Here is a 26,616-nt window from a genome sequence, read left to right as displayed (position 1 = left end):
AAAATCATTTTTAATAATTAACAAAATAATCCTCTTGATCTTATGAAGTATAAGGAGCCACTCTTGGTTATGCCTTTTACTACTAAACAACAAAATTAAACTACTTTAGGCAAAGAAATGAAAACAGAATTTGTTCCTCTATATTTAACTCTCTCCTTGATGTCCCGACAGCTAGTATGACGTAGGTCCAATCTTAACTGCAGCATGAGAGAAAGGGCCCCAGACTGCGACTCTGTAAAACAGACATCTTCATAGAAAAACTGTATTTCTCTTTCCTACATAAAGATGTTCAAATATAAAATCATACTCTTTGAGATTTGGGCTATAATTTTTAGTTAAGCCCTCTGTTTTCTATTACATCAAAAAAAATTACTCCTTCAGGTAAACAAGTAACAGACAGGAGCTGGGGAATTACAATGCCCCAGGACCCTACGAGAATGATCATTTAAATTTTACTTCACAAAGAAAAGTAAGAGTCAGATATTCATACTATGAAGAACAGAACTTCAATTAAATAAACATGCAAATTATAACACTGACAGACTATCCAAAGAAGAAAATGAAGCAGCAGAATAGTAATTTTTCTTCAGAAATAACAATATTTTTCACTATTAGTACAGAACTACTTGAAGTACTGAAGTTACAATGTACAGCATAATTTCATAGGATGTTTCAGAAACAGAATATTAAACAGCAAAATACAATTAAAAGTTACCTGCAGCACAGAAACTCAGAGGGCACTTACCTGCATGTGATCGCCAGCCAAGACAATCCGAGTGTTTTGAGTTGCTAATGCTAGGGGCATAATGGTTTCACACTCCATGGCCTGGGCAGCTTCATCTAACAGAATGTGTGTAAAAAACCCTAGAAAGTACAGCATAAACAAAAGATAGCACACTAGACCAGCAACAAAGGCAGAAGGACTATAGTTAAAATTTTCTTTTCTGCTAAGAGTTTAGTTTGATAATCAAAGAGTAGTGAGTATATTTATTTTTTTTTTTTTATTTTTTTGAGACAGGGTATTACTGTCTCCCAGGCTGGAATGCAGTGCTGTGATGACAGCTCACTATAGCCTCGACCTCTTCAGGCTCAGGTGATCCTCCCAAGTAGCTGGGACCACAGGCACGTGCCATGAGGCCCGGCTAACTTGTCTACTTTTTTGTAGAGATGGGGTTTCACTAGATTTCGCAGTCTGACTGAACTCCTGACCTCAAGTGTTCTGCCCACCTTGGCCTCCCAAAGTGCTAGGATTTCAGGCATAAGCCACAGCACCTGGCCCCTGATTGATACTGCGTTTTGATGGTTAAGTTTTGCCATATTTATCAGAACAACTTCTTGACATCTTACATCTGTACTTCATATAATAAGTTTGATTTTACATAGTTCCTGTCCTCAAATATAACAATCTTAATAGCATGCCATAATGAAACCTATCATAATTATCATCTCTACACTACGTAATACAAAAGTATTTTATAACAAAAATCTGAGAAAAGTGTTTAAAAAACAAAAAACAAAAAAACACCAGCACTGTCCAAACTGGTATTCTTCACATGATCAGTAATAAATATCATCTGACCAACTGGAGAACAAATGAAATAGTAGTCACTAAAATGCCTAAACTAGTAGTTGGAAAATTTTTTTCAGTAAAGAGTCAAACAGTACATATTTTAGATTTTGTCTACCATATATATTATCAATCTCTGCTGCAACAACTCAACTCTGCCACTGTAACACAAAAGCATCTATAGACAATAAATAGGTAAATAAATGAGTATGACTGTGTTCCAGGCAATAAAACTTCATTTACTAGAACAGGCAGTGAGCCAGATCTGGCCCACACACTGTAGTTTGCCAACCCCAGTCTAAACTGAATTCATAAGCCCTAAACTTGTGAGACACCGTATCTGTGTCTTGAGTCAGCATACCAGGTTCAAGGTCCAACTGACAGAGGTACTGGGAAGTATTCAATGTAACAACCACCACTCGATGTTTAAGAATATCTTCTTTCTGGGGCATCTGAAAGGTGGAATGTGCGCTTGAGATCAAACAGTACTGATGCACAACTGGGTGGACAGTCTTTACCCAGCGATTTCTGAAATATACCCTGGAAAAGAAGATAGTATTTCCAATTTACATTTGCTAATTTCTTAACAGTATCTAGTTATTAAAATAATGACATTATTAAGACTGTAATATCTGAAAATTAATAAGTGTATCTGATAGCCATTAACACTCTATTGAATTAGAATTTAACATACAATTGCCACCATAACCACCGTGACTCTCCATCAAAAAAAACACAGACATAGAAAGTATATGCAGTACCACAAAACAAACACCTAATTATTTTTAAGTGTTCAGAGTAATCTTGCAACCAGAATGGCACATAAACCTAAGATTTATAAGCACTGCAGTTTTTTTAATTTCAAAATATTCCCATTCTGGAATTACCTTTTTCTAGAATATTCTTACAAAAATACACTGACTCGTATTTTAACTATTTATGCTAACAAAAAACAGTGAATTGCACACTTACAACAGGAATTCAAATTATTTTCATTTTATTTTAGAATATATTCTTATACTATACTTAAACAGACCTCTGTCTGAGGTTCTGGAAATTTAATAATAAATTTATAATTTGAACTATTGGAAAGTCTTAAGTACTTCCATTATTTGCAAAAGAAAAATATTAATAGGCCTCATGCAATAGAGTATTAAAAAGGTACAGAAATGACTCATCCATCCATCTATTCATCCACCCACCCATCTCTAACCTACCCACGTAACAAAGATTTATTAGGTAGCCACTATGCTCCAGCACAGAGTCAGGTCACATCGGGTTTGTGAGCAATCCTTGGGTTTACTCTGAGTTTGATGAAAAGCCATCAGAGAGTTCAAACAGGGCAATGACATGACATGACTTATTTTGGTAAAAAACTACTCTGTTTCTCTGGGCAGAACATATATGGTAGGGGCGGACAGTGGTGTGCTGGTAAATGTTTAACAGCTGGCTCCAGGACTAGGAAAGGTGAGGATTTGGGTATATAGTGTTTGCTGATTTTTGTGGTGTAAAACTGTCATGGTGATTTCCAGCTGCCAGCATGTCACTGAACATGAACCTGGGAAGTTATACGCATGATTAGCTCTCACAAACCAATACAAGTTGGCTCCAATGCAACACTGGGTGGCATGGAGGCAGGAGCAGAGGGTAGAAGCAAGGAGACCAGTTATGAGGTTACTGTTAAGAATGCAGACAAGAGCAGTGGCTTGGATTAGGCCAACAGTAGAGAGGTGGAAATGGTCAGATTCACTAGACATTTTGAGAGTAATGCCAACAGAATTTGCTGATGAACTGAAAGCAGAATTTAACAGAAGGAATAATTCCATGCCTTGGAAACTGGATAAATGGTGGTAGTGTTTGCAAAGGTAGTGAAAAAGAGGAACAGATTTGGGGTGGGAATTGAGAGTTTCATTTGGGGCATATTCAGTAGGTATCCAAGTGGATATATCCAGTAAGCAAGGCAATACACGGAGTTCAGCAGAATGCCTGGGGCAAGATATCTATAATTGGGTTAATACTGAACCTTGAAAGAATAGGAGTAGATAAAAAAGAAACTAGTGGAAGGAAGAATGACTGATGGACCATTCCAACATTCAGAAGCTGGGGAAGAAGGTCTGTGAAGGAGCAAAGAAATAGGGGAGAATTCAGGAGAGCATGGGGTATTGGAAGCAAAATGAAGAAAGTGTTTCAGATAGAAATAGACAGGAGTAACTGTGTCAAATGCTGCTAAGAGGCTAAGTAAAATGAAGACTGACCACAGGACTTAACAACAAGGAAATGAATACGATGAACCTCGGTATGATGCTTTTACAGTAAAAGTAATGGAAATCTGATTAGTCTTAGTTCAAGAAAGAAAGAGAAGAGAGGAGGTAGAGCTAGGGAGTACATACAGACACAACTGTCTGGATCAGTTTTGCTTAAAGACATGCAGATGGGGTGAAGGTGAGTTTGTGTTTTGTTTTTTTTTTAAACAAGACATAACAGTATATTCGCATGCTGTACAAAGAAAAAAGTATGCAGCAAAGAAGAAGCTGTGTTTCCAGGAAAGGATGAGAGCTCATTCACAAGTGGAGAGGTTGGCCCCTAGAAAAGAAAAGAACAGTTTAGAATGGGAGGGAAAGTAGTTATTTAGGAGATGCAAGTCAGATGATCTATCAAAGGGAAGATGTGGGCATTCTCTTCTGATGGCTTCTACTCCTTCAATAAAATTATAAAAATCACCAGATGATTGCTATTTTCATCACTATTATTCCTCTTTCCTGGTTAGGAAAACCCAAAGCCCAAAGGGCTTATGCCCAGGATTTAAATCTGTGTTTTTCCCCTCTCTAAGCTTCATTTATTTCCGAAATGAATATAATAATTCAACTTCTCAAGGATTTGGGGAAATCAGATGAGATAACAGATGTATAGTATGCAGCATAATGCCTGGCACTAACAAACAGAAGCCCCCCCCGCTTCCCTTTACCCATAGCAAAGCTGAAACTAAAACTAGCATTTCTAAACACTCAGTTAATATTCAATGTACACTGCACAAATGCAAAAAGGTAACATCATGACATGAATATAGGCAATCAAAATAATTACTTAAAAGATCTGTTGTTTACTCCATCTAAAAGCATATATTGTGCAAAGTATTTTACTTACTAAGTCATCACATGGAACAAAAGGATAATTTCTACTCAGCTTCCAAAAAAGTATCAGCAAAATCTGGTGCTTAATTAGCATGCCTTCAGTTAGTCTAAAATTTTGATAACAAATTTCCTTTCCTCAAAGAGCCACTATTTGTTACTAGGCTCTTGTCTCTTACTTTGTGTTAATGGTTCTTGATTTTATGGCCTCTCCACATTGTACTAGAGCAATCTTAAATTATTTTTGGAAGCAAAGCAAAAACGTTTTAAAAAGAGTAATTATTAATATTTTAGTTAGGCGCAATGGCTCATGCTTGTAATCCCAGCACTTTGGAAGGCTGAGGTGGGTAGATCACTTGAGGCCAGGAGTCCGAGACTAGCCTGGCCAACATGGCAAAACCCCATCTCTACTAAAAATACAAAAATTAGCCTGGCATGGTGGCATGCACCTGTAGTCCCAGCTACTTGAGAGGCTGAGGCACAGGAATCACTTGAACCCAGGAAGTAAAGGTTGCAGTAAGCTGAGATCACACCACTGCACTCCAGCCTGGGTGACAGAGTGAGACTCTGTCTCAAAAAAGTAAAATAAATGAGTAATTCTTTTTACTGTCTGATATTATTAAGTAACTTTTTGTTTTTCTTAGATATTGGAATTCTATGATAATAATAAATCTTGCAAATTGCTATTAAAAGTCAGCTTTAAATACTATTACAAAAGAAAAATACAAGTCTGAGGTTATAATCATTTTTTGCTAAAGATCACAACAAAATACGTTTTAAATTCTTGGAACTAAAATTGAGTTTCTTTTTCCATTTTTCTTCAACTCAAGACCATGCTGGAAAGTGATATTTGGTGAAGGGGAAATTTTACACAACGTAGACAATCTAGACTTGGCAGACCAATGACAACCTCTATATCATAAGCTACATATAATCATTTTATTCAAAAGGCAAGCAGTGGCTCACAAAAAAACATCTTTGGATGCATAAAAGTTAATCATGAAAAAAATCCTCATGATTTCTGATCCTGGACTACCTGTCCAAGTATCAACTTACTGGTAAGTAAATACTAAGGAAACACTATGCAGTTATGACTTACATTTTTTTTTTTTTTTTTTTCTTTTTGGAGACGGAGTTTCTCTCTTGTTACCCAGGCTGGAGTGCAATGGCGCGATCTCAGCTCACCGCAACCTCCGCCTCCTGGGTTCAGGCAATTCTCCTGCCTCAGCTTCCTGAGTAGCTGGGATTACAGGCACGCGCCACCATGCCCAGCTAATGTTTTGTATTTTTAGTAGAGACGGGGTTTCACCATGTTGACCAGGATCGTCTCGATCTCTTAACCTCATGATCTACCCACCTCGGCCTCCCAAAGTGCTGGAATTACAGGCCTGAGCCACCGCACCTGGCCATGACCTACATTTTAAAACTAGAATTCTACCCATCTCCCAGATGAACTATTAGGTCTGATAGTAGAATAAAGGCATTTTCAGAAGACAAGAGCTAAAAAAAATATTACCTCTTACGAACTTTGTCAGAGGGGTGAAAGCACTAAGTGTGTGTACAAAAGGATGTGCACCATCAAAACGAGGTAGAAAAATCAAGAAAGAGGAAGACCTAAGATCCAGGAAATAGGATCTAATACAGGAAAGAAGAAAAAAGAAATTCCAAAATAATGGCAAAGAGAAGTGTCAGCATAACAAAGAACAACCAGTTCAGAAAGCAGGAGCAAGAGAAATCCAGAAGGGAAGTTTCCAGAAGAAAAAAACGGCATTGACAAATTATCTAAGAGCTGTGACAATGAAGAAACTTGTTTCAGCAGGTATTAACAGAGTGACTTATGGTTTAAGACGTTCAAAAAAAAAATAAAGCAAATGAAAAACAGTAAGTATTATTAATGCTAGAACAAATCCAAAAAAGCATGTGAAAGGAAATATGCATATTATTTGTTAGCAGCAAATAATTTATGGAATCATAGTAATAAAAACACTAAAAAATGAAGCTACTATACACTTTGGGAGGCTGAGGCAGGTGGATCACCTGAGGCCAGGAGTTTGAGGCCAGCCTGGGCAACATGGAGAAACTCTGTCTCTACTAAAAATACAAAAATTAGCTGGGCATGGTGGCATGTGCGTATAATCCCAGCTACTCAGGAGGCTGAGGCAGGAAATCGCTTGAACCTGGAAGGTAGAGATTGCAGTGCTCCAAGATCAGCCCACTGCACTCCACCTTGGGCGACAAAGCAAGACTCTTGTCTCCAGGAAAAAAAAAAAAAAAAAAAGCTATCATAATAGAAAGCCACCAAATATCCAAAACCAAATTAAGACACACATATACATAATCTGTATTTTTATATATTACATACATTTATAATTTTAAAAATGGAAGTATCAAAAGAAACTGCTTTAAAAAAGGTCAAAAATTCCCTTGGGAATATTTGATGAGCAGTGGCTAGGTTAATTTAAAAAAAATTTTTTTTTTTTTGCCATCAACTTTAAAATACAACATGACCTTTTATATTTTAAAGTGTATGTATGTGATTTTTTAAAATAAACATGAATACTAATCTAAAACAAATGCCAATTATTTAAATCGTCATGGGGAAAAAAAAAACAATATTTGAATTGAACTTCTCACTTACAGGTGGCTTTTTAAAATTAAAACTCTCTAGTTTCTCCCATTTACAAAGAATCTTCACTTAAATCCTCATATTCCCCCAACCACTGCCCAACCTCTCCCCTTCTTTCACAGCCAGACTTCTCAGAAGTATTATCTATACGTCCTCTCCAGTTACCAACCTCCTACTCACTCCTCTCATCATTCAACACGGTTTACCCTCTACCTAATCAAGGGACATAAACAACTTCCACATCAAGAAATCACATAGGTGTTTCTAGGTCCATGAAGTTACTTGACCTGGCAGCATGCAGTTCCACTGTTGCTCCCCGCTGACCCCCCAACCGCCCGCCAGACTCTCCCCTCAGCTTCCATGACTCAAGCTTTCTCTGCTTCCCTTCTAACTCTCCAGCCCTCCTCTCCTGCTCTCTCCACTATCCTGACAATCTCATCCATGCCTACGCTTCAATCACAACCAATACCCTAGTGATTCACACGTTTTCTCTCTCCAGCCAAGACCTCACCTCTGAACTCCAACGAATATTTCATTGTAAAATTGGAAAAAACAAAAAAAGTGGTTTTTCAAATTACTCATTTATGTAGTGTGGATATTTGTTCCCACTAAAATCTCACGTTGAAATGTAATCCCCAAAGTTGGAGGAAGGGCCCAGTGGGAGGTGTTTGAATCCTGGGGGCAGATCCCTCATGAAGGGCTTGGGCCATTCCCTTGGTGATAATTGAGCTTTCGCTCTGAAATCTGGTCACTTAAAAGTGTGTAGCACCTCCCACATGCACACTCACTCTCACTTGCTCCTTTCACCATGTGACATCCTACTCCCCCTTCACTTCCACCATGAATTGTAGTTCTAAGTTTCACTGCTGGCTTTTTCCACAATTACCTTGGAAAGCTACCTCAAGTTGAAGCTAGTAAGAACACAATGCTTGATCACTGGGCCAATTTTCTTGAAAGTATAATATTCTAGTGCCAACTTTTAAAAGATTTAAAAATATTCTCTGTACTTTCATTTTGTGCACCATTTAAGTTAGACACTGTCTAAAAGATTATTTAAAACCCAGCTAAGGCCGGGCATGGTGGCTCAAGCCTGTAATCCCAGGACTTTGGGAGGCCGAGGCGGGTGGATCATGAGGTTGAGAGATCCAGACTATCCTGGTCAACATAGTGAAACCCCGTCTCTACTAAAAATACAAAAAAATAGCTGGGCATGGTGGCACGTGCCTGTAATCCCAGCTACTCAGGAGGCTGAGGCAGGAGAATTGCTTGAACCCAGGAGGCGGAGGTTGCGGTGAGCCGAGATTGCGCCATTGCACTCCAGCCTGGGTAACAAGAGCAAAACTCCGTCTCAAAAAAAAAAAAAAAACAAAAAACAAAAAACCCAGCTAACATTTTTTTAAATTGGAGAATTGACAGTAACAAGATAGTTTCAAATATAATACCAATTAAGAAATTTACATCTTTTCCAGAAAGAAACCTATCCACATATCCCCTATGAATTATAATTCTTAAAATAAGAGATAGTCTGGTAATATATAATTTTAATTCACTGAAATTTTATTCACATGGCAAATTTATATGCAACGAATAACCCCAAAAATGTTATTAATTAAAATACTATGAGTCAGAATGACCTGATCACAGAAGAATATGCTTCTCTGAAGATCTATCTAAAACAATTACCTTCAATTTTCCCAAAAACCAAGAAATGCACACCTCCATAGATGACCTCTAACTGCAAAGCCATAACTCTGCCAGAACCAGATACTGATCTTCAGAACCACACATAAAAAGAAACTGTTTTCCCATCTATTCCATTTTAAAATCTTCTAATTCTAGTGAAGAAGGAAAAACTGAAACTAAACATGAGCTAAAATGGTTTCCAAAATCTCCATCTCCAAATATTTTAAGTTCAGCTCAACTCCTGGAAACTAACAAAATTTCACAACTTTTAATCATGTGTATTTAAACACATTCACTACTGTCTTCACTATGAAATGTTTTGACTATTTTCACACTATAGGCCTGTTCCAGACTGCATCATGAAAACAGCAAACTCTTCATCAGCCTTCCTCCCTAGAGACACCCATCTTCATGGGCATGAGCAGACAGACACCTAGTGCCCTCTTGTGTTCTTTCCTCTGCATCCTGGGACAATTCAGAAAAACCTCATCTTCCCAGAGCACTTGGTCATTCTCATCTTCTCTATTCCATTTCACGTGCCTCCCATTGAATCTTAATTCAATGTATTCTCTGAGGAAATACAGTTGCACGTTAACACCTTTCCCAAAGTGAAAAACTATGGTGAGAATGTAGGACTTCATAAAGAAAATATTTGGGGAAGTCAGGCTTCTTCTTACTTTATTCCATTTACTAAATGAAATAACATGAAATTTACATTTGAATAGTTTTAGAAATATTTTTCCATCTTGGGCTGAACCACTTTTGAGACTTACAGAGAAGTAAGACTTTCTGCTAGATGGCAAGTTTCAATATTTGGGCCACAACAACTATACATGTACCCTACTGAACATACCTTCTTATTCTGCATATCTAGATGCACCACATGTTGGATTATAACCTCCAAAAAATAATTTTACATTGAAAAAAATAAACGTAAGTTAGTGAGTGATGGCTTTAGTGTTCATCAGCAACTGCTCTACAGCCCCAAATATCAAATGACCTATGCTAAGTTGACCAAGATTTGAAGGGTCTTCCTCCACTATTTTCAAACCAAGTACACCATAACTGAGAAGGTCAGGCTTCCTATATAACACACGTGCACTCTACCAACAATATAAGTGAACAAAACAAACAACTTATATCATTAAAGTGAGAACACCTATAGCAAAAATGCTAGCTACTCAACTTTCACTTGTGAGCTGAAAAAGATTAGATTCTGAAGCAAACTATTTATTGATGAATGTATCCTTCAATAAATACCGTTTTCATTTATAGTATTAGTGATTGTATATATGTAATATTTTCATATTCAATACAACTAGAATCTACTTAAAATAATTACTGCTTCTTAATCTTCCAAAGTAAAAATAAAATATGGCATAAAAACCTGTGTTAACAGGTCACACCACCTTTTTCCTCTTTGTTTTTAATGGAATTCTAAGATCATTCAAACAGCTTTGGTTATAATTACCGAAGAATTAAATAACATAATTTCATTTTTCCACGCTTGAGCTCAAGTAGAAATAAAAAGTTAGTGACTTATGATTCAAAAGTGCAGTTAGAAATTAATTTGTAAACAACTGTATTCAAACAACCTAGGGCATGACATATTAGTTTATAAAATGGCAAAACTAAACATTAATTCATATAACAATGAAAGCAAATGGTATAATAAACAACAATTTGATGATTCTTTATTGTTTTCTGAAGAAAAGGATTTTATTCCCCCACATCCTATATTTAAGTACATTTCATATCCATGTATACTCAGAGGACCTTTCTATATCAACTTGAAATTTTCTCTGACACTTTGTCTCTCAAATGGTAGCAAAAGTTGTTAAATACCAGTCAAGTACACTTAGTTGCAGAACTTATTTCAATATTTCATGTTTATCTTATGTGTAGCTTCTATGAAATTACCCGCATGATCACAGCCAAAATTTTATTTTCATAAAGAACTGTCACTGCATGACTAATATGCCATGCAAAATATGCTAGAATTTTAACTGAATTAGATTTAATTTAAATTATCTTATTTATATTATTTAATCATACTAGTTTTTAGAGGTACATACCAAAATCTACTCAGGTTGAAACAACACTTTACACACAAAACTTAAAAAAGGATGTCTTTCTCTTAATGTTTAAGAAATGAATAGTCAAAGAGTTTTACATTTTTCCGTAATATAAACAGCTTTTTCAAAAGACATAACCTCTAAATGCCAATGCACAGTTAAAGATTTTGGTATTTCCAAAGTTGCTAAAATCTTTACAGACACCTTTTCTTAAGAATAATAAAGTATGATACAGATACATAATAAGCCTTAAAAAAAATACCTGAGAGGTCTTGCCTGGGGATTGCCTGCTTCTACATATGGATGTAAATAATCCTTTATGTAGAGATCAGCAGCACTATTAGAATGGGTGCAAATGAGAATCCTGCTGAAATAAATGGTGCAAATAAAAAGAATGATAAAACACAAAACTATTCAAGCAGTATAATACCAAAAAAAAAAGCAGTGGCCATCTTAATATTATACAATTCCCTTACCCTACTCAGTAATCCCTAACATTATTCAGTGATACCTGTAAGAAATTACACTACTCTTTAAGCTAAAAAAGAAGTTCCCCAAAATGATTTTTAATCTATCATCTAATATATATGTATATACTTAAACCCAACTTCTTCTACTGTAACAGATACCACAATTCCACAGCAGACTTGTTCTGATGGCTATTTTAAAAAACCATTTTAAAACTGTCTATATTGCCAATTTTAAAAACAGTATGTTTTAAGAGGATTCAAATTTTAGTGCTCTGGGATTTGGGTTTATGGCTTTTCCTTTCTTCTTTTCTCCATGTTTAAGAGCTGCAGGAAAACTATGTTGCTAGCCCTCATTTTATATTTAAAACAAGAACAGAGGTAGTACCCTACACCAGGGAAATATGAGCACACTTCCCACCCTCTCACCTAGTCTCCTGCTGCTGCAGAATATGTTTGACAGCCTGAGCTAGAGTGAACGTTTTGCCTGTCCCATAGGGTCCGATGATAAGCACAGGCGGCAGCTGGATTGAAAGTGGAGTGGTAATGGCCAGAACAGCCTCTTTCTGTTTTGCATTTAGTCGAGGATCCAACTGTTCATCCCATTGTCTATGGAAAATAAAAATTTATTTTAAACACATGCATCTCATTAATAAATAGAACACAACACACAAGTATCCTGAATTTCAGTGGATCATTAAAACCACTGAAATAGCATAGCATCTATTAAAAACAAATGCTTATTCTAAACTACTTTTTAGAAAGTTACCCAATAGTCAGGGTAGAGTGTTTTAACATGTAAATCAAAATTAATTTTATCTTGTCCTATTCTACATACAAAAATACTTTTGTAACTTATCTAAGGAAATCACATACTTTGAATCTAGTTGCTGCCAGGTCTTTAAGCAGAAATGGCAATGTTTCAAAAATGTAATTTCCCTCTGTTACAAAAAAAGCATCAGAAAACATTTTACTGATATTAATGGAGTATCAGGTTTTTTTGCATAGCAAATGAAATGCAAAAAGAAAACTATCTAAATTCCAAATTCTAATTATTTAAAATATCTGTTAGTAAGGTTTAAAACAAGAGGAAAAGAACAAACCTCTATGTCCCTGGTTAAGAGATACTAATTTTTACAAAGATCTTAACATAGAATTTTTACAAAGATCTTAATGTCTGTTATAAAAAGCCAAACAAAATGAAATGTTTAATATTTTTGCACATACACACACAAATAATACACATATCATATTGGTCAGAGTACAGAACACCTGTCACAGTTGCACATTTGGCAACTGTAATGAGATCTATCTTATTAGTACCCGTTCTATGACTTGGCTAAGTTTTGAAGATTTAAATGGACAGCAGATGCTGAAACAGATCAAACTGAGTGGAGAATCAACAGCATTCTTTCTCACAACTACTATACATCACAACAACTATGGCAAAAATGATAGAGATGTGAATCAAAATAGGAAGGGTGTGTAAAGAAACTCTTAGAAAATTTAAAATCAAAGTGCCTGCAAAATAATCCTGAAATAGAGGACAGAGTTTAGACAGGAAAATTCCCTCTGTGAGGCTATATTTTACTTAAATCAGAAGCTGGTTATTTTTGAGAAACCTTAACACTTTCCATTTTTAAGAAATTATAACCTGGCCAGGCATGGTGGCTCATGCCTATAATCCCAGCACTTTGAAAGGCCAAGGTGGGAGCATCACTTGAGACCAGGAGTTCAAGACCACCCTGAGCAAGATAGTGAGACCCCATCTCTACAATACATATATAAAATAACTGTTATGACATATAATCTCAAACCAACAAAATTCTCCTTAAAAAATATAAAACCTCAGAAAACAAACTTTCACCATATAATCATGACAATATTTCTTTTTCTAAAATTTGCCACTCACTAAATCTCATTTTATTTCAGAGTCCCTCAGCATTAACCAGCTTATTTATTCGTAATTCTACCAGTATCCAGCCATTTTCTATCTTCTATAAATGAGAAAACTGCCTTAGGTGATGGCTAGGTCCAGACCTAATGTATGTAGTAGCACTAGGTGGAATGGTTACCCTAAAACCATCATAGCAGCATTCTCTCTGCCTGCCTCTACTGTTGAGCCTAACCAGCTATAAAGCTCCATCTCCCAGCCTCCTTTGCTACAGACCAATTCTGATCAACTAGATGGAGAAAGAAGTCCTCAGAAGGGTTTCTATACCCAATAAAGGAAAAACAAAGCCTCACTTATTATAATTTGTTATTTTTTAACTAAAGGAAGCCCTTCTTGCTCTTCACTTCCTTCCTCAGCTGACTGGAAAAAGTTTATGGTAAATAAACTACAGCAGCCATCTTTATTTTAAACTTTTTTTATCCCCAGAGTTAAATTATCAAAGTCCTTTCTTCCCCTGACCTAATACAGTTATAATTAATTTATAGACTACATGCTTAAGAACAATTTCTCAACTTCATTTATTTATCTACATGCCACAAAATTCCAGAAAATATTTTCTGACACAATAGTGGCTCACTGCAGCCTCAAACTATTGGGCTCAAGCAATCTTCCCAGCTCCATCTCCCACCTAGCTCAGACTACAGGCATGTGCATCACACCCAGGTAATTTTTATTTTTATTTATTTACTTATAGAGATGGGGTCTCACTATGTTGCTAAGGCTGGACTCTAACTCTTGAGCATAGGCAACCCTCCCACTTCAGCCTCAAAGTGTGAGGATTACAGGCGTGAGCCCATTACCTTTACAACTAATGGTTTCTCAGTACATTCCTAGACCCAAATACCTTTCAATTGCTATTTAAATTACAGTGGTATAAAAGTCTTTTCCTGCTTGAAAGTTTGCTTACTTTTGCAGTTAAAACTAAGCACAGTGGCTCACGCCTGTAATCCTAGCACTTTGGGAGGCAGAAGTGGGCAGATCACGAAGTCAGGAGTTCAAGACCAGCCTGACCAACATGGTGAAACCCTGTCTCTACTAAAAATACAAAAATGAACTGGGCGTGGTGGTGCATGCCTGTAATCCCAGCAACTCAGGAGGATGAGGCAGAAGAACTGCTTGAACCCAGGAGTCGAAGGCTGCAGTGAGCTGAAGTCGCCCCATTGCACTCCAGACTGGGCAACAGAGAAAGACTCTGTCTCAAAAAAAAAAAAAAAATGTCAGTGGCATTTAAATATACTACATTACATACAATATAACTTTCAGAAGTGAGCACATCAAGTAAAAATGCCTAAAAGCTTACTGGTATGGCCTCACAATTGAAACTTTTCTTCTTTAAACCTGAAATTTTTATTAATGTAAATATGCCAAATATGATTAATGTGTAAAATCCTGTTGGTATTCAAAGAAAAATAAGACATGGTCTCTACCTGTAAAAAGCCCAGAGTCTAACAAGAAACGCAGTCTAGAAATGTACACAAATTGAAAAACTGAGAGAAATTGTACTTAAAAGCACAAAACTGAGCCTAGCACATGTCAGGCACTCAATAAATAGTTGTTAAAATATTGACATGGAAGGGTCAGGTTCATCTGTTTGAAGAAGAGAGCATATGATCTGCAAATCTCAAAGGACAGAGAGATCTTCAGTGAACTATCATTGGACAAAGATTATATGAGAGAGAGAACATCAATTAAAGAGGGGGCAAGCCTGCAGGCAGGGGAAAATGAGGAGTTGTTTGATGGGTACATAGTATCAGTTTTGCGAGAAGAAAAAGTTCTGGAGATTGCGCAACAATGTGAATATATTTAACACTATGCAACTGCACACTTCCAATGGTTAAGAGGGTACATTTTACGTTATGTGTATTTTACCACAATTAAAAACAATTTTAAAAGAATAACAGAAAGGAGGCAAATAAATATAAGACAAATTAAACAACCTTCAAAGTAATTCAATATTGCTAAAACATGGGGATTTAGAGGGAGAAAAGGAGTGTCAAGTACAGAAAAGTAAAAGAAATTTGAGAGGATACTGCTGGAAAGCACAGTCAAAGAGGCCATACAGTGGCGCTTTGGCTTACACTGCTCACCCTTTAGCGACATAGCAAGGAGAAGTCATCAGAGATTTGTGAGCAGTGAAATGACATGATTATTTTAGAGAACTAACTCTGGGAGAAATATCTGGGATGAGCCAGAAAACAGGGCCACAGACGGCAGGAGAGAAGGCCAACTAGAAAGCTACTGAAATAGTCCAGATCTAAAAGCAGCACTGGCTCTGAGAATGAAGAGAAAACGAGGCATGATTCGAGAAGCTGAATCAGAAGGGAACTGAGGCGATGTCACTGGATTTTTACAATTAGCGGATCCCCAATCACTTTCAGGATAGTACACAAAAGGAAAACAGAGGTTACAGAGTGCATAAGAAAGAATACTGGAAATACACAGACTACTCCCTCTCAATGACTTGGCAGTAAAAGGAACGGAGGGGACAGCACGGTAACAGTAAGCAAAACAAGGGAGAAATGACGGAGGTTTTGTCATAAGGGTATTTCTTGTCGCTCTGTTTGTAGGACCAGAAGAAATGGAATGTGAGGAGAAGTGATACATGCCACTTCCAGGCCTGGCCCAGAAAAGCTTCCCACATGACCCTCTGCGCTCTCACTCTCCCCCTGTCGGCCAGCTGAATGTCAACACCCAAGGTGATCCTGGAAACCACTTACTAAAGATCCCAGAGGCTCCATCAGTCATGGAAAGGGCCACCCTACCATGATTGAATTGACACAGTGATAAATAAACTTCTACTGTGTAGAGCCACTGAGATTTTTTTTTTAAAAAAAGGTGTTGTGCCGGGCGCGGTGGCTCAAGCCTGTAATCCCAGCACTTTGGGAGGCCGAGGCGGGTGGATCACGAGGTCAAAAGATCGAGACCATCCTGGTCAACATGGTGAAACCCCGTCTCTACTAAAAATACAAAAATTAGCTGGGCATGGGGGCGCGTGCCTGTAATCCCAGCTACTCAGGAGGCTGAGGCAGGAGAATTGCCTGAACCCAGGAGGCGGAGGTTGCGGTGAGCCAAGATCGCGCCATTGCACTCCAGCCTGGGTAACAAGAGCGAAAACTCTGTCTCAAAAAAAAAAAAAAAAAAAAAAAGGTGTTGTGAGTTGAGCATGGGCAGGGACTAAGGAGATAAAACCCAGTAAAGAGATGAAATGACAGGTGCTGGCATACAGCTCTCACTGCCATCCATGCTTCTAACAAAATGGAAGGACCTTCTTCAATTACATGTAAAGACATCCTAACAAAATTAAAGCAGAACAATATACAACCATTAACTTGAGAGCAGTTTCTGAAGTAGTTTCTTCTATTGTACTTTGTTCATTTTGCTAATTTATAAATATCTCTTCTATCTTTAAAAATTATTTTAAATTAGAACAAGTGAAGTGGATCACATCCTAGCCCTTTGGGAAGCCAAGGCAGGAAGATCACTTGAGGCCAGAAACTCAAGACCAGCCTAGACGAAGACAGCAAGACACATGCCTATAAAAATGTTTTTAATCAGCCAGACACAGTAGCATGTGTCTATAATCCTAGCTACCTGGAGGCTGAGGCAGGAGAGTTGCTTGAGCCCAGGAGTTCAAGGCTGTAGGGAGCAATGATCATGCCATTACACTTCAGCCTGGGTGACAGAGCAAGATCTCAACTCTAAATAAATAAATAAATAAAAAGTATTTAAAATTCACTACTGGAACCACTTTAGAAAGGCCCTAATTTTGCCATTCAACTTCTACTTGGAAATATTCCTGAATTGCTTGGCATCCTATCAAATTAAGCCTGTTGAGAAAAGCAATAGAATTCATTTAGACTCTGAGACAAAGTAAATAGATGATGAACCTCAAATGTTTCATTTTAAGTGTTCTTTTACTCTCTTTTCTAAACTAGTGTCTCCCGAACAGCACAGGCAAACTTTCTTATAAACGTATGCTTGAGTTATTTGATACAGATATTCAATTTAATATTAACATAACCTCTTTTAATGAGCTATCGCCTTTTTGTACCTGTTAGGACTCCATGGTATGGTGGGAGTCATACTGATGTCTGGAAACAAAACCCCATTGTCCTTAATCCTGTCTAGTGCATAGTGCATTTCACAGAGGGGTAATCGATTTAATTGAAACTGAAGTTCAACCTGAAACACAAAACAAATTTTTAAAAAACAGCATGAAAGCAAACATCAATCCTGGCAGATCACTAGAATACTTTGGGAGGAATCTATTTGAGACAGTAAGTTTATTGATTCTTTTAAGTATAATTAAAGTCTAATCATAATTATAATGAATAATATTTGCCTTGTTCATTTATAAACATAACAAGTACTTTACTACGGATTATCTCATTTAACAGTACCAACGATATAGATATACTATTATTAACATCATTTCACATATTAAGAAACTGACATATTTATAAGTTACCTAACCTCTAGATAAAGACTACCTGACTCTACCATTCCCATGAAAATACATTTGCAAAAAAATCAGAGGACGTGAAGTATTTAGTGATGAGAGATGATTAGCCCTACGGCATGCTACCAATTTATGATAAATAAATAATATTCACCAAGTTTTATGTTTAAAAGGAAAAAATATTTGTCTTCCAGTTAAATATGGCAGACTGAAGACATAATTCACCTAAAAACTCATAAACATATAGAGAATAGGAACAGATACAATTGCAGATGAGCGATGTCCCAGGATGTAGCTTAGTTTCATCTTTTCTTCCATTGCTGATTTAAAACTCTAATCAGAAAGCTCAACCTTGTATAACACTGGAACAGTTTAAATGTTACTTAAATTTAAAAGAATCACTTTTCTCTGGGAGTTACTACCAGTCCAATTTTCAACCCACTTCAAAAGTCAGCTTTACTTTTGTTGATGGCAGAAGAAAAACAAAACCAGAGGAAGAATATGAGCCGACAATGAGGTTACAGACCACGATGGTTAAACTGCAACCTTCAAACATACCTGTGCGTCACAGTCAGGCCGAAGATTAAGTTCTTCACAGCATTCTCTAGATAGCCTTAAAAATATATACTCCTTTGTTTTTTCTTCAATAGTAGCTTCATAAACCTTTTCTTTGGTTCCCTGGGTCTGAACTAACTTCTGTTTAGGGACTGGTAATAAATAAACAGCATTGACTTTGGTCATCACCAGTCGTCCAGCCAAAGTATCTTCAGAAAGTGTTTCGGTAAGCTTAAAGCGACCAAAAAGTTGTCCATTCTGAGCATACTTTGCACCTCCAGAAACGCCAGTGAGCATGAAGCTTGCTAGGATCTGCAATTGCACTTTAAGGTTGAACCTAAATCAGAAGTAGAAAACTAGTTTGAATATTTTACATCAAAAATGTTAAAACTAGAAGAGTGAAAGAAAGTAAATCATATAAACATACCAAAAATTAAAGCATTACATCAATTCCACTTCATTAAGCTAAAAACTGTATCTTTTTGCCTTTAATACAAGCTGAATTGCTTATAGCCATTACTGGAGATAGTGAAAAAAACAGGAAAAAAGAAACAAGCTGGAAACAACAAAACTTTTTTATTTTTTATTTTTGAGACGAGTCTCACTCTACCACCCAAGCTAGAGCACAGTGGCACAATCTTGGCTCACTGCAACCTTTGCCTCCCAGGTTCAAGCAATTCTTCTGCCTCAGCCTCTCACGCAGCTGGGATTTCAGGTGCACACCACCATGCCCAGCTAATTTTTGTATTTTCAGCAGAGACAGGGTTTTGACATGTTGGCCAGGGTGGTCTCAAGCTCGTAACCTCAGGTGATCCACCCACCTCAGCCTCCTGAAGTGCTGGGATTGCAGATGTGAGCTACTGTGCCCGGCCAACAAAACTTTTTTTTTAAGTGAATAAACTCCCATATAAGTTACATAAAGATACATACTAAGTTGTGTTGAAGAATATGCACATTTGAAAAAGTTGTGAGTATTTAACATGAAACTAATTATATACTAATTAATATAAAAGTCTGTTTGAACACACCATTGGGACAAAAAAAAAAAAGACTTTAAAATCACCTGGAACCAGAAGGAAGCACATTGCATTGAAAATCACAATGAACTTTAAAACAATTGCTTTCCAAGTAGATCTTACCAACAGATTCTAACCATAAAACATCTCTTTCAATAATGTTAATAAATAACATTTAAAATAAATTTTCATTCATGGCCATATGGAGGCAGGCTCATGCAGGAATTATAGAAAGAAAAGTTAAAGCCTATCTTATTAGACAACGGTTGGTATACCCCTCACACTGCCATGTGTACATGTGAGTATGAAAGAGCACGTGTGTGAAGGCAGTACTGAGAATCAAGATTAATTTACACAGTCAAGAAATATGGAGCTGGACATGGTGGCTCATGCCTCTAATCCCATCACTATGGGAGGCTGAGTTGGGCAGATCACCTGAGGTTGGGAATTCAAGACTGGCCTGGCCCAGATGGTGAAACCCCGTATCTACTAAACACACAAAAACTAGCCTGACGTGGTGGCGGGCACCTGTAATCCCAGCTACTAGGGAGGCTGAGGCAGGAGAATCACTTGTACATGGGAGGTGGAGGCTGCAGTAAACCAATATTGTGCCACTGCACTCCAAGCCTGGGCAACAGAGTGAGACTCTGACTTCAAAAAAAAAGGAAATATGAAGTGAAAGAAAGATGTAAACTAATGAACAGTTCTTTGCTGTTTGAAATGGTGCTATAAGAGATAAGACAATATGGCAAGAAGTGATGGCAACATTTTCTCCTTTTTCTTAGGTTTGTCTTAGGCTGTTTTGTGTTGCTGAACAGAATACCTGAGACTGGGTAACTGATAAAGAACAGAGATTTATTTCTTACAGTTCTGGAGACTAGAAAGTCTAAGCACAAGGGGCTGGCATACGGTGAGGGCCTTCAAGCAGCATCATCCCACGGTGGAAGGCAGAAGGGCACGAGAGCGAGCAAAAGCAATGGCAAGAGAGGACTGAATTCACTCTTCTAACAGCCCACTCTCATGGTAAGGAGCCAGCTCCTGTGATAATCACATTATTCACTCATCAGGGTAGAGTCCTCATGGCCTAATCACCTCTTAAGAGTCTCACCTCTTAATACTGTCCAAATGGCAATTAAGTTTCAACATTAGTTTTGGAAGAGACATTCAAACCACAGCATGCTGCCCACAGCCTCCAAACGCCATGCCCTTCTCACTTACACAATACATTCATTCCATTCCAATAGCCCTTAAAAGTTATAACTCTTTCCAGGATAAACTCAAAAGTCCAAGTCCAGAGACTCAACTAAATCAGACGTGGGTAAAACTCAAGGCACAATTCACCCTGATTCAAATTCCTCTTCAGTTGTGCCTGTAAACAAGTTAACAAGTTACATGCTTCCAAAACACAATGGTGGAATGGGCACAGGATAAACATTCCCATTCCCAAAGGGAAAACTAAGCAAGAAGGGAACAAGTGGTCCCAAGTAAGTCCAAAAGCCAAAAGGGAAAACAACATTGAGTCTTAACACTGAAAGATAACCTCCTTTGCCTCCATGTGCCCCATCCTGGTACACTGAAATAGCAGTTGGGCCCGCAAGGCCTCAGGCAGCCCTGCTTCTATGGCTCTTCTGGGCTCAGTCTACCCAGCAGCTCACACAGATTGAAAGTCTTATATCTGTAGCTTTCCCAGGCTGGAGCTGCATAATGCTGACCCTTCAGTTCTGGGGTCTCAGGATCTAGCCCACTCCCAGGGTTCCATCAGGCACTGTCGTAGTAGGGGCCCTGCACAGTGGCTCCACCCCTGCAACAAGTCTCTGCATGGGCCCTCAGGCTGTCCAGTACATCCTTTGAAGTCTATGCGGAGGCTGCCAAGGCTCCACAGCTCACGCACTGTGCATCACGCAGCCACCACCAGGCTTACCCCTGCACCCTTCAGAGCAGCATCTCGAGCTGCACCTGGGCCCACTTGAGCCATACATGGCTGGGACAGCTGAGGACCACTGCCAAGGAGCACTGCACTGTGGGGAGCAGAGTCCCAAGGCAGCCCTAGGAACAAATGCTGCGGCCCCATAGGGGCAGGTCTCACAGACACCTCTCTGGAAACCCTGCCCTCAAGGTCCTAGCTCCCGGAAGAAGTTAGAAATGCCTTACGAGTCACTCTTACGTTGTCTTAATGAATACAATCTGGCATCCTTCTATCCAAAGGTCACTTGGCCACATCTTTAGTATCCTCTCCCAAACATGCTTTGTTATTCTTTACATGGCAAGGCTGAGAATTTTCCAAATCTTTCCATTCTGCTTCCCTTTTAATTATAAATTCCACCTTTAAATAATTTCTCTCTTCTCTCATTTTATTGTAAGTGGCCAAAAGAAGCCACATAGCACCTTAAATGCTTAGATCCTTCTGCCAATCATCCTAATTTATTGCTCTTAAATTCTGTCTTCCATAAAGCCCTAGGGCTGGGCACAATTCAGCCAAGTTCTCTGCCATCACCAGAATGGCCTTTACTATCCATACTTCTGATCACAACATTCTGATTACGATCATTTAAGGAATCTCTAAGAAGTTTCAGACTTTCCCTACAGCTCTCTTCTGAGCCTTTACTAGAAAGTTCTTTCATGTTCCATGTATAGTGATCTAAGCTTTTTCTAGCCTACTCCTCCAAATTCTTCCAGCCTCTGTTTATCACCAAGTTCCAAAGCTGCTTCCACATATAACAGTTACCTGTTATAGCAATAGCCTCACTTCTTGGTATCAATTTTCATAGTCCACTTCGTGTTGCTATAACAAAATACCCGAGACTGGGTAATTTATAAATAACAACGATTTATTTCTTACAATTCTGGAGAATGGAAAATCCAAGACCACAGGACTGGCATCTAGTGAGGGCCCTCATGCAGCATCATCTCGTGGTGGAAACGAGGAGGCCAAGAGAGTGCAAGTGAGAGCCAGAGAATAAGAGCAGGCCATCGCTCTTCTCAAAATAACAAACCCAACTTTCATGCTAACATTAATCCAATCATGAGAGTAGAGCTTTATGGCCGAACAATCTCTTAACGGTCCCACCTCTTAAAACAACCCAATGGCAATTAAATTTCAAAGTGAGTTTCAGAGAGGACATTTAAGCCGTAGCAAAATTTTAAGATTTTGACTGAAAAGGTTAAATTGTTTAAAAATCTATATATTCATTTATGGAAAATGCTATTTTGTAATATTACTGAATTGTTTTATTTTCAGATCTTCTTTTGTATGCATGATGTCAAGAATTTCTTTTAAATCCTTAAGGGAAAAATAAAACCCTTTAAAAACATTATAAATTTATTTAATGGAAATATGTGTATTGCTTTCAATATTAAAAAGCTAAATACTCTAATTCAAACTCTATATTAAAATTTTAAATGTCCATTTGTGTATTTAAAACTTACAAAATTATAAAAATACTTCTGTGTAGTTATGGAAATAGTAATGAAACTAACACATCTGAATAGCCATTTATGCTTGTAATAACAGTTTATGAGCTTCATTAGTAATTTTAAAATATATTTACTATAGAATACTTAAGGCTAAAAAAAAAAATCTGTAAATAGACATTGAAGTTAATATTTAGTAATGTGGCTTTATAAGATGAGCAAATGAATTCCAGCAGAATTTGCTTAATATTTACAAGTGATATGCATACTTTCTAAAAATCACATTATTATTTCTCTCATTCTCTATGCATATTTCACTAGATCCAAACAAGAGTAGGATAGTAATTTAAAGAAATACAGTACGTTATCTAGTTGTGCTTGACTCTTTGGAATGTACTCCATGGAATGTGCTCCACGGAATCATTTAAGTCTTGAAATGACAATGAAACAAAATACTCCTCAGTTTACACAGAAACTGTGTTCACCTGCTTTTTGCTTTTTAAATAAAATATATGCTTTTAAAAAGAACAGGAGTCCAGGTGCAGGGGCTCACACCTGTAATCCCAGCACCTTGGGAAGCCAAGGCAGGAAGATCACTTGAGGTCAGGAGTTTGAGACCAGCCTGACCAACATGCTGAAACCCCATCTTTACTAAAAACACAAAAATTACCTGGGCATGATGGCCTGGCCTGTGCTACTCAGGAGGCTGAGGCAGAAGAATCGCTTGAACCCAGGAGATGGAGGTTGCAGTGACCTGAGATGGCACCACTGCACTCCAGCCTGGGTAAGAGCACGAGACTCTGTCTTTTTTTTTGGAAAAAAAAAAAAAAAAGTAACCCTTCCTTTACTCATGCTTTCTCAAATGAAGTTAAAATTTTGCTTTCCTTTACTACTCATATAATATGCAGAGTTTAGGGGTCATTACAACTTTCTCAGAGGGAAGAGATTACTTACAGTGCAAGAAATTCTTGATTCACAAAGCACCTCTTTTTGCTAAGATGATGTAGTTTTCTTAACTGTTCTTTCACTATACAGTCTATGTCTTCTTCTAACTCCCTCTTCCACTGACTTCTATATGGTAATATTCTCCTAGTTTTCTTCCTACCTCTCCTAGCTGCTCTCCATCTCCCATCTAAGCACCAACTACTCTCAATAAGCTCCACCTGCCTTCCTTCTACTCTAAGTTCTTGCTAGGTCACCCTTTCCCAGATCTCCCAGCTCAGGGCTGTAAATCCAACTATCAAATGGACACTTCTGTTTATATGTCCTTTAAACTCAGTATATGCAAAACTGACTATCTGACCTCCCAATGTGACCCAACCCAATCTTCCCATGTATTATTATGTATTAACTACTTAGAGAATGGCACTATCATCCATGCAGGTATCCGAGCCAAAAATCAAGTCATCCTTGACCCTGCCTCTCTCACCAACCTTCATTCACCCATCAAAGACTCACTATGCCCTGTTAGTTCCTCCTCTTCCTAATTCATCTGCATCTCAACATTTTTAACTTGGATTACTCTAATAAACTTCTAACATGACTTCTTGTCTGAAATCTGTTTTCCACACCCCCATCAGAGGATCTCTGTAAAATGCAAATCTGGTAAGTAGTTTTCTATAGCTCTGAGGAAAAAGTTTCTCTCTCATCTACCCTGTCTCCACCACACAAGCACCCTCCATTGCAACTATAATAAACAACTAGCTGCTTCCCCTTATTTTTTTCTTTGAGACAGAGTTTCTCTTTTGTTGCCCAGGCTGGAGTGCAATGGCCCCATCTCAGCTTACTGCAACCTCTGCCTCTTGGGTTCAAGCAATTCTCCTGCCTCAGCCTCCCGAGTAGCTGAGATTACAGGCACCCACCACCACACCTGGCTAATTTTTTGACTTTTTAGTAGAGATGGGGTTTCACCATGTTGGCCAGGCTGTTCTCAAACTCCTAACCTCAGATGATCCACCTGCCTTGTCCTCCCAAAGTGCTGGGATTACAGGCGTGAGCCACCACACCTGGCCTTGTCCCACTTCTAAACCTGACAAATCTTACCTGTTCTTCAAAGTTCAACTTACATTCCATCTGGACTAGAAAGTACACGTGAGCCTCTCCTTGACTTGACTACTCTCCTCCTCTCCATTGAGGTGGGAAGGTGCCTCTCCCATGGGGCCCTTGTGCATTCCTCTAGTGCAGTGCTGATCACGTTTTATCATAACCCTGTATTTATGGGTCTGTCTCTCCTACTGGATTACATACTTATGGGGGACAGGAAACATATTTTGCTTGCCTTAGAATCAGCAGTGACTAGCATAGAACACAGTACCTTCAATATTCAATAAATTTCATTCATTGGATTAATTTTATGTTTTTTAATAATCTGATTTTTTCCCAAGCACCATATTCCCACTTCAGCCACTTTATATTATTCCTAACATATTCTTGAAATCCTGTAATATACTACTCAACTATCTTAAGGCATATACATTTTTAAATAGTTTTTTTTGTGGGTTTCTGAGACAGGGTCTCACTGTCACCCAGGCTAGAGTGCAGTAGCATGATCTTGGCTCACTGCAACATTGACCACCTGAGCTCAAGCGATCCTCCCACCTCAACCTCCCAAGTAGCTGGGATCACAGGCACACACCATCACGCCCAGCTAATGTTTGTATTTTTTGTAGAGATGGGGGTCTCACCATGTTGCCAAGACTGGTCTCAAACTCCTGGGCTCAAAAGACCTGCCCACCAGGGCCTTCCAAAGTACTAAGATTACAGTTGTGAGCTACTGTGCCCAGCCCTTAGGCCATATATCAAAATTTCACTCATGTTATTTGAGAATCACCATCCCAAAACACTTGATCACAATTTAGCAAGTACCAGAAATTAATCTCACAGTTTAGAGCAGGCGTCCCCAAACTGCGGCCCCCTGAGGCCATTTATCCGGCCCCCCGCCACACTTCAGGAAGGGGCACCTCTTTCTTTGGTGGTCAGTGAGAGGAGCACAGTGTGTGGCGGCCCTCCAACGGTCTGAGGGACAGTGAACTGGCCCCCTGTGTAAAAAGTCTGGGGATGCCTGGTTTAGAGCAACAAGAGAATCTTTTTGTGACTTTAGTTGTGCCCTGCAACAATCTCTTGTGGTAGAGGCACTAGAATTGCTAAGAAATAAAGTCCTAAGACTTTTCCCACAGAAAATTCATCACATGTTCAAGATGCAGACATTATGGACTTTCTAGTAGAGGTTACAGCTACTAACAATTAATTTGGATAAAAGAGTAACAGGCTAAAACTAAAATTATGTTAGTAATCTTAGATGTTAAAATATGAACTTTTTGAAATTTAATAACTCAGAAATACCTAAACTAGAAAATATATCCTACAATTAACAAAAATATTTCTTACTAAGAAGAAAAATCATCTTTCCATTGTTGCATGCCACATTTTAAAATCAACCTTAGGCTGGGCATGATGGCTCAAGCCTGTAATCCCAGTACTTTGGGAGGCTTTGGATCACTTGAGGTCAGGAGTTTGAGACCAGCCTGGCCAATAGGTTAAAACCCTGTCTCTACAAAAAATCAAAAATTCTCCAGGCGTGGTGGTAAGTGCCTACAGTCCCAGCTACTCGGGAGGCTGAGACAGAAGAATTGCTTGAACCCAGGAGACAGAAGTTGTAGTGAGCTGAGATCAATA

The 26,616-nt window shown here is 38.2% G+C and overlaps 1 protein-coding gene across 3 annotated transcripts in view; it reads right to left on the bottom strand.

The window, feature by feature from the left end:
* Positions 1 to 26,616, bottom strand: part of HELZ (helicase with zinc finger) — a 174,019-nt gene that overhangs the window by 79,268 nt on the left and 68,135 nt on the right. For 2 of the 3 annotated variants that reach the window (XM_074388875.1, XM_074388876.1), the window contains 6 exons: positions 18,518 to 18,851; positions 17,552 to 17,682; positions 11,976 to 12,155; positions 11,342 to 11,446; positions 1,929 to 2,107; positions 746 to 864 (listed from right to left, as the gene is read on the bottom strand). In XM_074388875.1, coding sequence (XP_074244976.1) covers positions 746 to 864; positions 1,929 to 2,107; positions 11,342 to 11,446; positions 11,976 to 12,155; positions 17,552 to 17,682; positions 18,518 to 18,851 — 1,048 coding nt within the window. The remainder of the gene's footprint in view (positions 1 to 745; positions 865 to 1,928; positions 2,108 to 11,341; positions 11,447 to 11,975; positions 12,156 to 17,551; positions 17,683 to 18,517; positions 18,852 to 26,616) is intronic. The other variant, XM_010342501.3, reaches the window with a different exon arrangement.

Source organism: Saimiri boliviensis, chromosome 17 (assembly GCF_048565385.1).
Source record: "Saimiri boliviensis isolate mSaiBol1 chromosome 17, mSaiBol1.pri, whole genome shotgun sequence".
NCBI classification, from domain to species: domain Eukaryota; kingdom Metazoa; phylum Chordata; class Mammalia; order Primates; family Cebidae; genus Saimiri; species Saimiri boliviensis.
The sequence above is the reverse complement of the archived record's forward strand: the minus strand, read 5'-3'. Positions and strand labels throughout refer to the sequence as shown.